Source organism: Tachysurus fulvidraco, chromosome 5, assembly GCF_022655615.1.
Source record: "Tachysurus fulvidraco isolate hzauxx_2018 chromosome 5, HZAU_PFXX_2.0, whole genome shotgun sequence".
Taxonomy (NCBI): Eukaryota; Metazoa; Chordata; class Actinopteri; order Siluriformes; family Bagridae; genus Tachysurus; species Tachysurus fulvidraco.
This window is the reverse complement of record NC_062522.1, coordinates 3,779,717-3,794,018: the sequence shown is the minus strand read 5'-3', so window position 1 is coordinate 3,794,018 and position 14,302 is coordinate 3,779,717. Positions and strand designations below refer to the sequence as shown.

Genomic DNA, 14,302 nt, shown 5'->3' with positions numbered 1-14,302 from the left:
GAGCCTGTGTCTATCACAGGCGTCATCGGGCATCGAGGCAGGATACACCCTGGACGGAGTGCCAACCCATCACAGGGCACACACACACTCTCATTCACTCACACACTCACACACTATGGACAATTTTCCAGAGATGCCAATCAACCTACCATGCATGTCTTTGGACCGCGGGAGGAAACCGGAGTACCCGGAATAAACCCCCGAGGCACGGGGAGAACATGCAAACTCCACACACACAAGGCAATATTATTATTAGTATTATTATTACGCCCTTTCCTAGCATTCTCTCGCTTTTTCAGCCGTCTTTTGTTTTCCCTTGTTGCACGGCTGTATACAAGCTTGCCTTGTGGTCTTAGAGGTCGTCAGTCATTGTATGGATATTAGGACACGTGGTCGTGCATCTCAGCGTGATGTGTACTGGTGAGCCGATCGGCGGGAAGCTAAACCGTGCGGGTTTTTCTGTAGAGACCTGTTTATGTACAGTTACGTTCATGTTACATTAACCGTGTAGTAAATGAACGAATCCCTGAAGTTGAGCCTGATTCGCTACTGTGCTTTGTTACGTTACAACATTTCTCTGATTATCTTCATACTTATGTGAATGTTAGTAAAATACTGTAAAGCAGCGGTAAAAGCCCGAGTACGTTCAGGCACAGGGAATAGCGGATTTACCTTTAGCTCCGCCCACAAAACTCCATAAAAGGCGAAGAAAGCTGATGATAATAAAACGACAGCTAAATGGCACGACATCAACTCGAGCTTTTACAGGGTGCTGTCAGGACTCCGCCCGGACTTTGGCCATGTCCAGTTGTTTATGTTTTGTGTCACGTGTCTGCCCCGGCCCTTGTCTCTTCCTCCCCGCCTCTGCACACCTGTTCCTTATGTGTCTGATTGTTATTAGTATTTAGTTGAGCCGTGTTGCCTCGAGCAGCGCTGAATCCTCTGTTGCCTTCCTTCTAGTCGTGTCTGCTGTCGTCTTTGTCCTGTTTCATCTTTTTTTTTAGTTAATAAACCCTGTTCCCTTTCGAGGGAACTCGACGCTGCGTCAGTGCTGACGCTATGGGAATGCTTCTTTGAGGAAGTTGTGTCTGAAGCTCTGTGTGCACACACGCCATTTAATGGCTCGGAAAGGACATGTGACGGAGTAATTACTCGCCAGTAAGTCCATATAAGGGCATCTACGTCACGCTGCTCCAGCTCTCTTTGTCTGAAGGAAGCGCGAACGGATGCCTGGGGCGTGGCCAGCAACGCAGCGTCTCGTTCCCTTCTCAGGGAACCGGGTTACATACGTAACCTGGTGTAGTTTTCTTTTAGCTGTCCTGCATTTGGGTCTATTTTATCCCCACGACCCTGACAGGGTGCCATTACTTTTGTCGCAGTTGAATGGCTAGTCTTGTGTTTTATTTTGAATATGAAGTGACAGAAAACGTTCCAGGAAGGATTTACCGATCCGTTCCTTTGTGTTCAGGGTGAAAAACGATGACCAGCGTGAACTCATTAGCGAGAGCTCAAACCTCTGCAGCGTATTTCACATCTTTATTAAAAAATTCTGTCTAATTGAATCCGGTGTCAATAAATTGGCTTTAATACAGCAGGATATTCCGATTAATCCGCAAAATCCAAGCTTACTAACTGGGTGTGTTGATGTGTTGATGAGGAGGCTGTTGGTTGACTATCAGAGAGAAGGAAAGCCTTGGACTGAATAGCAGAATTCATTAAGCAGCTTAGCCAAGAGTTTTGTGCCAGTCAACAGGAATGGTGGGATTAAAAAGTGCTCTCTGATTAACGGGCTGTTGACCCTCGCTTTCATCCTGCGCCATTTTATCCACCGACACCATCATGCAGAAAGACACTTAAGTGGCTAGTTAAATCAACCACAGCAAATATACAGAAACAGAGAGGGACTAATTCCGGCTTTCCGCTCGCACAAGAATAACAAGGCTCATGACGACTCGCTCCCGTCGGAACGTAACTAGGTTCTCGGTGCGATGCGCTGACTTTTCTCTCTCGCTTCTACACCTCTGCAGCCATCATCCCAAGTTACGGCTGAAGCATCCCAGTGTGAAATGGGGCTATTTGTATGCGGCGTGCAGGTCAGTGCGCGACACAACGCCTTCAGTAGATTGCCGTTTGTGTCGAATTTAACACATTTTACCAAAGATTTACATTTTCTCTATTTTAATGTATATAAAATGCTATTAGTATTTAAACTAATGCATAACGCTAACCAGGGGGTCACGGTGGCTTAGTGGTTAGCACGTTCGCCTTACACCACCAGGGTCGGGGGTTCGATTCCCGCCTCCGCCTCGTGTGTGAGGAGTTTGCATGTTCTCCCCGTGCCTCGGGGGTTTCCTCCGGGTACTCCGGTTTCCTCCCCCGGTCCAAAGACATGCATGGTAGGTTGATTGGCATCTCTGGAAAATTGTCTGTAGTGTGTGTGTGTGTGTGTATGAGTGAATGAGAGTGTGTGTGTGTGTGCCCTGTGATGAGTTGGCACTCCGTCCAGGGTGTATCCTGCCTCGATGCCCGATGACGCCTGAGATAGGCACAGGCTCCCCGTGACCCGAGAAGTTCGGATAAGCGGTAGAAGATGAATGAATGAATGCATAATGTTTGATCCGGGGAGGGGGCGGAGCTACACAAGGTCGGGTTGTGATGTCACAGTCGATATGCGCACGAATAGCCAAGGTTTCATCCTTTAATAAATCAACATTATTGGAGAATTGCTGTGGAATAATAAAAATAAAACACTTCAGGACAGAAGGTTTAAAGCAAAATAATCTTCCGCATGTGGCATTTATTATTTTATTCATTTTATATTAAAGAAAGATTTAAAGTGAAAGAAGCAGGAGTCGTAACCCTGGGGCATTGCAGCCCTCGCTGTAATCTTCTCCTTTCAGTCTGGATGACTATAGTTAGAGAGAGGAATAATTAGGATCATGGCGGTCTCTGGTTCTCTGGTCATGTGTGTGTGTGTGGTGTGTGGTGTGTGTGGTGTGTGTGTGTGTGTGTGTGTGTGGTGTGTGTGTGTGGTGTGTGTGTGTGTGTGTGTGTGTGGTGTGGGGGGGGTTGAAGTTAATTAAAACAGCAAGTGCAGTAACAACCTGCACCGTCAAAACAACAGGGACCGGCTTGGACCCAGTGGGATATTAAACAAGCCTCCGACAGTCACGCTGCCACTGAGCAGGTAATATTCCTGCTTTCTTTAATTACTTCTCGGATAAATAAATTGTTCCCGGCGTAACCCTACATCCGACACTGCTGACGATTCGGATGAGACGGGACACTCTGACGATAAAGATAAGCGATGAAGCGGACGTACGGATGAATCGCTCGTACAATCCGCACAGCTCGGCAGGTGCTCACGGCTCCGCAAAGGTTTCTTTCTCCGTCGGTGGGTCCTTACACGCTCCTCTAACTCCGGCAAAGAGGCCAGCGCAGGATGTGAGCTGTTTCCATGGCGACAAGCTCTACTCCCACTGCCTAGCACAAAAAAAAAGTGTGTCATTATCCGGCACTGTGGATAGAGGCCGAGCGAAGGCGCAGCCCACAGGGCCATTTCCACTCTCCGCTCTTCCTCTCTTCCCCAACCTGACCATGCATCTTCCTTCCATCAGCCCAGTTTGCTCCATTTTCCAGCCCCTTACTCATTTCTGCTTCTCTCCACATCCGCGTCCGTGTCCACGTCCGTGTCCCATTCCGGGCCAGCGCTTTCGCCTGTCTGAGTAAAAGAACGTGTAATTTATCCCCATCACAGACGAGGTGTAAAAAGCCCGGTGGCTGTGAAGTGAAAATTGGAGGTGTGCTTTTATTTCAAACTCGAAAACTTTCAGCAGAAATTTCCATTTTTGAGTTTTTGTTGTTTTTTTTTCATGCCTTTCGATGGTGTCTTCAGATGTGCTGGAAAATATATATATTCCTAATCCATTCACGGAGCGCTCGGATCTCTGGCTCATTCATCTAAATTTATGAGACTCATCACATTTTAGGAGAGCCCCATTTCATTAGCATACACTCAGGCCAGGGTGTGTGTGTGTGTGTGTGTGTGTGTGTGTGTGTGTGTGTGTGTGTGTGTGAGAGAGAAAGAGAGAGTGTGTGTGTGAGTGAGTGCGAGTGAGTGTGTGAGTGAGTGTGTGAGTGAGTGAGTGAGTGAGTGAGTGTGTGTGTGTGTGTGTGTGTGTGTGTGCGTGTGTGTGTGAGTGTGTGTGTGAGTGAGTGAGTGTGTGTGATGTAAATGTTCCTATACTCCACATGGCATGTTCATAAACTCTGAGCTAAACTAGAATTCAAGGTAATGTTCACTGGTTATGGCTATAACACCTACATAAGCCCTTCATGGCGACTTACATCAGCATAATCGTTGTTAAAAGCTTTATGTCAGGGGCATTAGCTGACAGACGTCAAGTGACATAATATTATGACATGTTGGACCGCGTAACAAGTCCCAGTCATCTGAGCTACAAAAGTCCTTCAGTCTGGAAAGTGTCATATCAGCCTTATGTAACATGACACAGGTGTCATGTCAACTTACCTTACAGTTAATAAAAGATTGAATGATGCTTGAAGGAAAAAGGCTTTGTGACAGCTTTTGCTGCCAGGATTGCTTTATGTAGCTGCTATGTCTCCTTATGAACACTTCAGCGTCACAGACTTTTGCTGATATTTGTTTTTTCTCTCTTTCCTGACATCTAACGATCATAAATGTTCGTAAAGTCTCATTCCAACGACAACAAGCTATCAGAGATTGCAAATAACAAAATATTTGTGAAGTCAAACTGACATAAATGAAAAGTATACGAGAGTGTGTGTAAAAACTTTCTGGACTGTGTAACTGACCTGATCTACTATGTGTAGGTTCTATGTAGCGTTATGAACACTGTTTTGAGTAACGTCACTCGACTTGAGCCACTCATAAGGACAGCTTATGCCTGTTGGGATGAGGCGTTATAAATGTGTAGTATTGAGGATGGGCTTATGTAGGCAACCTTATGACAATTACTGTATATGTAGAGTGACTTATTGTGTATCAGTATGGCATGACGGAGTAAGAATGTCCTGACGTAGCTCACCGAGTCCTGACATCATCATGATGTTGTGATAACAGTTTTGTTATCATACAGTGTTTGTGTAGCTTCAGTACAGGGATTGACTGACTGCAAGGAGGAGAATAAAATGAGTAATAGGTTTGTGTATGTGTGTGTGTGTGTGTGTGTGTGTGTGTGTGTGTGTGTGTGTGTGTGTGTGTGTGTGTGTGTCTCATTCACAGCTCCTAACACAGCTCAGTACGGGACCACCGGAGGAGGAGAAGCTCTGCTGTCCTGTGGGTTCCTGGTGCTGGCTCTCAGCTCCCTGCTCTGTGTTTACTAGCGCTACGTACAGCCATACGCACTGAACTGGACTGAACCATTCACACGGCTCATTTCCGGATCCGATCTGGCAACGCGTTTGCTTTTTTTTTGTTTGTTTGTTTGTTCGTTTCATTTTTTTTGTTGTTTTTGCGAAAAGAGAGATATTTTAATCAGTACTTTTCAGATGGTGGTTTTTATGTTCTGTTTATGGAATTTCTCATCATGTAAATATGTACGGTTTACATTATTTCTTCTACCCCACCCCTCTCCCTTCCCCCTTCGCTTAGTTTCTTTTCTTTTCTTTTCTTTTCTTTTTGATTGCCCACTTTGTGAATCAGCACCATTGTGCTCTTTTTGGAAAGCTTCAGAATTAGCCGTGTCTCTCTGAGGGGAGCGGGGGATGGGGAGTCACTGTACGAGGTGAAGGGAAGGGGGAGGGGTCGTGCTAATAGTGTGTGTTGTTGTTGTCGTGTTTCTGAGAGGACACCCTGAAGTGAGGGCTCTCGTACACACACTTCTCTCTACTCTTTCAGGTCATAATATTTAGCCGGCTAATTCGAAACCACTCAGATTTGCACAATCAGAACAATCAGGACGCGTCGAGAAGGGAAACGTTTCTGCGAACCGCTGTAACACGGACGACGGGCCGAACGCCGATATTCCAGAATCTCACTGATAAATGCGTGGACCAAAATGACAGCCATAATTCAGTGATTTTTAGCATGTTATGCTAACATTTTAAACATAATCAGCTTGCCTACTCTGCCATAATAATTAGCAAATAAACGCTCAGATAAATATTTACCTTGACATTGGTTTCCCAAATATGTGACAAAATTTCAGCTGTTTAATTGTTATTTTATTGACTTTATTTTAATATCATTTTAAAAAGACGAGCAATCTAACAACAAAAATAATGATTTGAAATATCGAATTGTTTTCATTTTGTTTTTGTTTTTTTTGTTTTTTTTAAGTAGATACTAAAATAACTACATACAGTACATTTAAGAGGCAACAGATTTATAACAATGATATAATAAGATTAAGTTTACAGCTCAATAATAAATTCTAAATTACATTAATTTCATTTAGTTTTCTTTTACTGAAGGGAATCGAATCAGATAAATATGAATATAAACCGATTTGTAGATTTTATTTCTAATTTTAAGTTCGTTAAAAAGCAAAACGATTTCTAAAAATTGGTTTTGTTATATTCATAATGTGTTTATTTTTTTTTTTTGCAGAATCATTTAACGATTCATGAATATTAATTCATATTCAATAAATCGGTATTTGATCGTGAATTTAACTCGATTCCCAAAATCTATATAAAAAAAAAACAATGCTTGATTTTTTTTTTTTTATTTGTCAGATCTGAAATTTACTACAGACAGAAATGATTATGAAATTCTATTCTTTGCTTCTGGGAGCCACAGACCATGGAAATAAAACCAATGCGAGATGTATTTAACTGCATAATGTGAGTTTAATGTATGTATAAAATCAATTTTATGCACTATGTCGAATTTAACTGGTGTTAAACAAATTTACATTACAGTGTGAACCCGTGATTAGCGGTTGATTTGATTACCCTTCAAAATGATCATGATGGATTTCTCTAAAAAAAAAATAATAATAAGTCTTTTTTACGTTTATTTACAATATGGGTGTTTTTTTTTGTTGGTTTTTTTGTTTGTTTGTTTTTTTTTTGTTGGTTTTTTGTTTTTTGGCAAAATGTGTCTCAACAGAAAAGAAAACCTGTGTCGATTTTTCTCAGTTTTATTTCACTGTATGTTTCTTTGTTGTTGTTGACGATGATGGAAATCGTCTGTTACCTTTCACTTTTACCAGATTCAGTTCTATTTTATTTTTTTAATTATTGTTCTGATGAGTTGTACAGGATTTTGATAATGTTTTAATGCATCACATGACGTACTCCCTGCTTTTGCTTTAGTCGGTTTTTGTACGTGAATTTGTTTTTGAAACGGGGGAAGTGGGGGGGGGTGATAGCAGACGGTGCGATATACGATATTTGAGATATTATATGATATGAAGAGTGGATCTAAATGTCACTGGTTATCATTTAAAAAAGAAAGTATGCAGTATGGCATAGTTTACAATGTCGTCTTTCAGTTTAGATGCCATATCTGTCGTTAAAACTTCTTACGGAACAAATAGACTCAAGAAAAAAAAACAACAAAGGAGCAGTTTGTAATGAAAAACATTAACTTTTTAACTCAGAGGGTGTGAACACAGTTATACGATATCATAGAAGCTAAGTCGTGTGTGTGTTTGGAGAAAGTAGAACTAATTTTATATTCTCGGTAGAGCCTTGTGTCTAGGTTTAGTTTGACTTCTACCCTAGATCTCACACACGTTATGTATTTTCCGATGTGCAGAAATTATGATTGTGCTGCATGTCACATGTATGTTAAGGTGGCCAATGACCATAAACCGATACCTTTTGAGTACAAAACCAGTTTCAAGACTGTTTTGACTCATTTTTACTCACCGGAGAACCATCACACAAACGATCCAGCGAACAAAACATCACAAGATTCTTTTTTTCAACATTTTTATTTGTTTAGCTCTTCAACGTTCTGTTTTTTTTTTTATTTTTTTTTTTGTTTTTTTTTACAGTTTTCTGAATCCTGATCCTGAATTCTGAAAATAGCTTAAATATGGCCTAATGTATCTAATATTTCTAATCAGGAGATTATTATAAATCAAATCTAAGATTATTCAGCTAGATTTTGATGCTGTACTCATTTCAAGCCTAACAAATATCTAAAAAAAAAAAAAAGTTTAATCCTTTCTATAGCGTCTTTTTCCCCCACATGCTAAGATATCATTGTTTTGGTGTTTACTTACAGAGCAAGATTAGCAACATTTCTGCACTATAAAATTGTATCAAACAGGAAATATCTTAAATATAGCAGAATTTGGCGAATATTTATCATTGTTATATCGTGATAATAAAAAAAAAAACATATAATTGCCTTAAAATGATTCGAAAAATTATTTGTAATTTTAAAAATTTGAGCTGTAACGTTCTACTGTATTGGTAGATGATGTTGGTTCCTTCTAAACAAAATACAATTCATAGATTTAAAATTAAGGTTTAAAAATCATGTTTAATAATTTGTTCATTTTAACATAAGGTTATAACGGTCATAATTTTTATTATATTTAAGATTTTTCGATTTGAATTTTTTGCAGTGTGATTCAGATGAATTCGAGTTTACGGTCCAAATGTAGGTCAAAGGTTATCGTGAGTTTCCGTTAAACAAATAAATGAAACTTTGACGTTACACTTTAATTCCCAGAAAGCAAAAATGCGAGCATTAAAATTTTAAAAATCAGGTAAATTATAAAACTGCATACAGGACCTGCATTTGACTGATGATTTGTAACTGCACTGTTATTATTATATCAGTGACAATTCAACTTTTTTTGTGAACCATCATAATCACTTTCCGGGCTCACGCCTGTCTATAAGCACATGTTATAACACCATTTGCAGGTTTATTCCAAATATTTCACCTATTCACTTTATTTATGCTCTTTACAATTTTTCTTGTGATAATATCCTGACCTTAGCCTAAATTTTTAGCATGGGATAAAATCTTTTTATCTAAGGCTAAATCGTAAAAAAAAAAAAAAAAAAACTAACAAAACAAAAAGCTAAAACATTCGTAAAGATTTTGTTTTTTCCCCCCAAGTCAAAGATTTTATCCCAAGATTGAAATTCCAGCCCATGTCAAAGATTTTAATCAGAATTAAAAAGATTTAGATATTAAATCAAGATAAAGATTTTAGCCCCAGTTAAAGATTTATATTTACGCCCAGGATAAAGTCTTTACCACCGGCTAGAACTCTTTTAATTAATGTTGAAATCTTAAAATTCTGGACTGAAAATGTTTAACTCAAGTATATTTATGTACAATATAAACCTTTAACCTTAGCTAAATTGTTTTGGGTTTGGAAAACGATTTAACTAAAATTTAAAAAGTAACTCGGTTCATTCTAAAGCCTTTATCATTTGCTGATATTTTGCACTCAATATAAAATACAAAATCTTACACTTGGAAAAAAACGATTTAACTTGAAATAAAAAAAAAAAGTTTCTCTTTGGCTAAGGTCTTCATCACAGGCTAAAATCTTTAATTCTGACTCATTCACCAACATTCACAATGTGGATTTCATCATCACCCGACAGCCAATTTGGGGAATAAGTACTGTATAAAAATGTGCCTTTAAAGTATTAAGCGAGCTCGTATAAAATCCTCACGTGTTATCAAGCTGCAGGTAAAATAAGGTCATAAACGTCATTGTGCGGTTTGAAGCGTAAGCCTCTGTGTGCAGTATTTATGTCACGAGACGACTCCAGATTAATCCATCATAAATAGATCATGAAGCGATTTTGGCACAAACTCGTTTTTCCATAAATATTCAGAGACGGAGATCGATGCAGACTTCATTAAGGTTGCCTGAGTGGATCTCGAGTTAAGATAAAACAGCAGAACGGTCAGGAGGTTCTCATGCATGCGGAATTATATATATAAATATATATGAAAAAAAAGTTACAGCTTTTTTTACACACACAAAAAAAAACAGTATGTAAATAACAAATGCTGCAACTTTACGGCATCTAACGACTCGATAATTACAATTTCACACAGAGTCCAAGTTTTTTTTTTTTTGCTCTCAATTCCTCAGACGGTTTACGATGTTCCCGTCTCCGGTCTGAGACGAGGACGAAGATACAAAGGAAGTAATGAATAGTTGCTGTTTTTAAAAGCACTTCTATGCTGAAAACAATTCAGCACTTTCCCGGAGTTTACTCGTTAGGAAACGAAAGCCTTAGCTGTGTTTAGTACCTGCGGTATGTTATAACGACGCATTATGTACAGTGTCTCATTGTGATGATTGCAGCTTTCCTGCTAGACATATCATATCTTCAGAAAAAAGAAAAAAACAAAAAAAAACAAAGTGATATAACTAAAATTTATAATGTTAGTAAGTTACATAAAATGAGTTGGTTACGAGCGGACATGAGGAACTGACACGACTTAACCATAAACCGTTATAAATGGCTATAACTAAAACCGATGGAAGCAATCGTTTTATTTCATAGTTCCACTTAGTTAGCGCTTTATAACTAGTGCCGAGACTCGGAACAGATGAGATACACAAAAACACACCTATCATTATGTTTTGGGTAAATAAAATAGAAATTCTACCTAATTCTTATTAAACATTTCCCGTACTGTAGCTAGTCTCTGGTCTGATTAGCTACAAGACGTCAATTTTTTTCTTTTCTTTTTTTTAACTCTCCATCATCTAATAGAGATCCCCAGATTGTAATATCTGTTGATTTTGGCTTGTTTTTTTTTTTTTTTTTTTTTTTTTTTTTTAGTAAGAGGTGTTTTCTTACTAGAGAGGCCACCAAATAGCACCTTCTTAATAAGTTAATTCCCCTGAGGTCTTCTGTGGTTGGGAGGAAGCTTGAGTTCCTGTGGAGGAACCTTTAAAGACACGTCTCAATCTGAGAGGCTTTCAAGCATTATTAAGCTGGGAGTGCTTCACTTTCTGGAATAATCCATTAAGAACCGTTTGTCTGTAAGTGTAGTGTGTACTATAGACCGGTGGGTATGATGTAGAGCCACCAGAGTCGGTGTACATCTGAACTTCGATATACACCACTTTTCTAACCTCTTTTCTTCACCCTTCCTTATCGACTCTACTCCAGAACTTTTCCGAGTACCGAGTTCAGTCTTCTGAAGTATTAGGACGACCAGTTAACACCACCTGTCTCAGGAGAACTGAGTTTTTCAGTGTTTCACAGTGCAGATTTAACACCTCGGTCACCTGTAGCTCACCTCTCAACCCCTGGCAGCTTTCAAAAAAGGTCTTATTATTTTTTAGAGTGGTGTGTCTGTGAGCAGGAAGGGGATGAATCGTTTGACCCAGCGGTTAATAAAGTCCTTCCTGTGCCTTTGTTAGATTTTGATGGTGGGATTTTACGGAGTGCTGCAGGGAGGCTGCCTTCACCGACCACGAGCATTCATTCTCCCAGCAGCACTCCGACTGAATCTGGTGAATCACAGAAAAAAATCCCACTCCACTAGCGCAGGTTAAACCGCTGTCCTTTTTCAAACGCCCACCATGACGTTTAGTTCTAATCATCTCCACTGAGCAGCGAACAAAATCCATCCAAGTGGGGGAATAAATGTCATTCTCATGTAGGCTTGATATATAAAGTAGTTGGCAAATATACACGAAATGCACGAGTCCTAAAAGTCTTTATTTGAACTCTAACGCCGTCGACGTGATCGACACACCACTCCTTTTTCTCAGTGAGCTGGAAAATAAGTTATCCGGGTGGCGAGAAAGCGTTCTCGATAGTGCGATATGTATTTATACGGAGTGATCTGATCCTGAGCGCCGCGTGAATCGATGAGGCCGAGACGTTTAAGGGAAAAGTACAGGATAAATTGGTGGTTTAAAAGGACAGTTCAGGGTTCTACTAAAGTGGATGTGTCTGTAACTTGAGTAGCGCTCGGAGTCTCGTCAAGTGCTCTATTTTACGACGGTCTTAGCCGGATGGGATCGGGAACGTGCCTGGATGCATTAAACACTTGGATGTGAAACACTTCCTGATGATGAAGCACTAACTCTTATCTCTAGATTTAATTATATTAGAGAACTGAGTCTTATCTGTACGTTTGTTTTTTTTTTAAAACATCAGCCAAATTACTGTTCTTTTATTTCACACATTTTTTATCCTTCCTTTAAGTTTGTACGCATTTCTCTTTCCGAAGGAGTTTTAATCCAAAACTAACCAAAATGTATCCGCTTCAGCTCACATATTTATATCTTGTTTCTTCCAAACGCTTGTATCTCGTCAACCTTCAAGCTGAAATGATTAAACTCTCATTTACTCCTGAGCTTTTCATACATTATTCCTCTTTCCCCTGGTTTTCTTCTCCCCCCTTTCATCTTATTCCACACTCTTTTCTTTTGAGATTTCTATAGTTGAGGGGGAATCTTAAGCTTGTTCCAGGAAGCTGATAACTCTCCAGAAGAACCTGTGAGGAACCCTTTGTCCCCAAGTGTGTATAGATTGTTGGGTATCGAATCCCTCCATCATCTAAAAGAAAAGCACTGATTTTGATATGCATTGAGTCCACAGCTTGTTTCTCTAGAGGATCTCTTTAAAGTGCTCTTCTCTTACGATCCCTGTGAATAGATAAGACCCCTTAACTCTCCGAAGAACCTCGGAGGAACAGTTTTATTCCTGACAGGGTAGAGATACAGTATCTGGGTGAGGTCTAGAGCCAATAAAGTTGGTGCACATATTAAGACCATCAAATATTTTCGATTTATTCAAACCACTATGACTCTACATTCGAGATACCACTTATAATATATTTCCTACCAGAGAAGCTTCTAATCGGAACCCTGGTAAGAAGCCGAGATCCGCGAGTTCTTCAGAAGAACATCTTCTGTACAGTATGTGAATCCGTTCTTTTTTCTTCTTCATCATTCAGTAGAAAAAAAAGGTTAAATCTGAAACCCATGAGAATTCTTTCAGTTGTTCTCTGGAGGAACCTGTAGACTAGAGAGAACGCTACAGACAATATAACCAACCAAGTAGGAACCCTGATGATTCCAGAAATAGCAAAATAATGACCTCAACCCATAAAATGTGCATTATAGAACTCACCAATGGTTTTTTTTATCATTCCTTTCATCCTGTCATTATTCTATAGAAATATATTACTGTTTTCATTTCATTTCAGACGTTAAGTTTCAGGTGTTAAGTCTGTGCATCGATCTCACCATGACGCACATTCTGTCATTCCCTCGTTCCTCACTTCTCATAGGAACTCAGTGAATATGACAGGCTTTACTTTTTAAACCATCATGTGGGGAGAAAGATCAAGGACTTCACACAGACCTCTGGACTGACATGGACTCATCTCACCCCGATAGCATGTAAATCATTAGAACACAAACATTTATCCAACTACATTCAACACCTTTGGTTAAAATATATTGTTTTCTGTTCTTCTGATAGCACAATGATAATAAAAAGCTGTGTGATATTCAGGCTAAAAATCCTCCTGTTCTTCACGTCAATGTCCATATCCGTGTTCCCGAGCGTCGACAAGCTGACTTTAATTATAGTTTAATTTTGTACGAAAAAAAAAAACAATCGAAATCCCTGATTAAGGTGGTGAAAGGAAAGAAAGGACACATATCGGGGGGGTCTGGTATTATTTCTTTTTTCTTTTTTTTCTTTCGATTTGTTTTCCAAATCATTATATGCTGAAAAATTCTGTGATGAGAAATTTGAAATGGTCATCTTAATGTTTATGGAGGTTCTTTAGCCACCACGGATAATAGTTGTATATTTATAGGCTCTAGATCACTGGAATGACATATATGGCTTTAAGTGGCATTGATATATATTGATATTTGTCAAGAACAAAAAAAAAAGAGAAATCGTATACCTTAATTACTTTAAAAGTTTACATTGTGGATAGCACGTATGCAATTTCATTTTCATCCTGTTTGATGTAATTTTGTAGCAGTGGTTTGATACTAATAAATGGAAGATGATGGAACTGGGCCTTGTGTTCTGAGAAATAAATGAAATGCAACGTTATGATATTATATAATTAATTGCATTATATACCGATGTTCGAGATCAAACAAAATAAATAAGGAATAAAAAAAATAAAATTAGCTGAAGTGGAGAAACTGTTACCATCCTGACGATGACGATTTTCCTGTAACATCCTTATTTATGCACTTAATAAATATTTAACACAGATTGTTCCACGACACTGAGGAGTTCTCGATTCTGATTGGTCAGAATTTGTCGATTCATTTTCTAGAACAGCGGCTGATAGTAGTTTAGTCGCTAGTGTCAGCGCTGCACAAGT

General features: G+C 39.1%; 1 protein-coding gene across 1 annotated transcript in view; it reads left to right on the top strand.

Moving 5' to 3' along the window:
• The window catches only part of negr1 (neuronal growth regulator 1), a 208,937-nt gene extending 194,952 nt beyond the window's left edge, over positions 1 to 13,985 (top strand). Inside the window, exon 7 of the mRNA XM_027138690.2 lies at positions 5,267 to 13,985. Within this exon, the coding sequence (XP_026994491.1) occupies positions 5,267 to 5,367 (101 nt within the window). The 3' untranslated portion in view covers positions 5,368 to 13,985. The remainder of the gene's footprint in view (positions 1 to 5,266) is intronic.
• Positions 13,986 to 14,302: the final 317 nt, after the last annotated feature.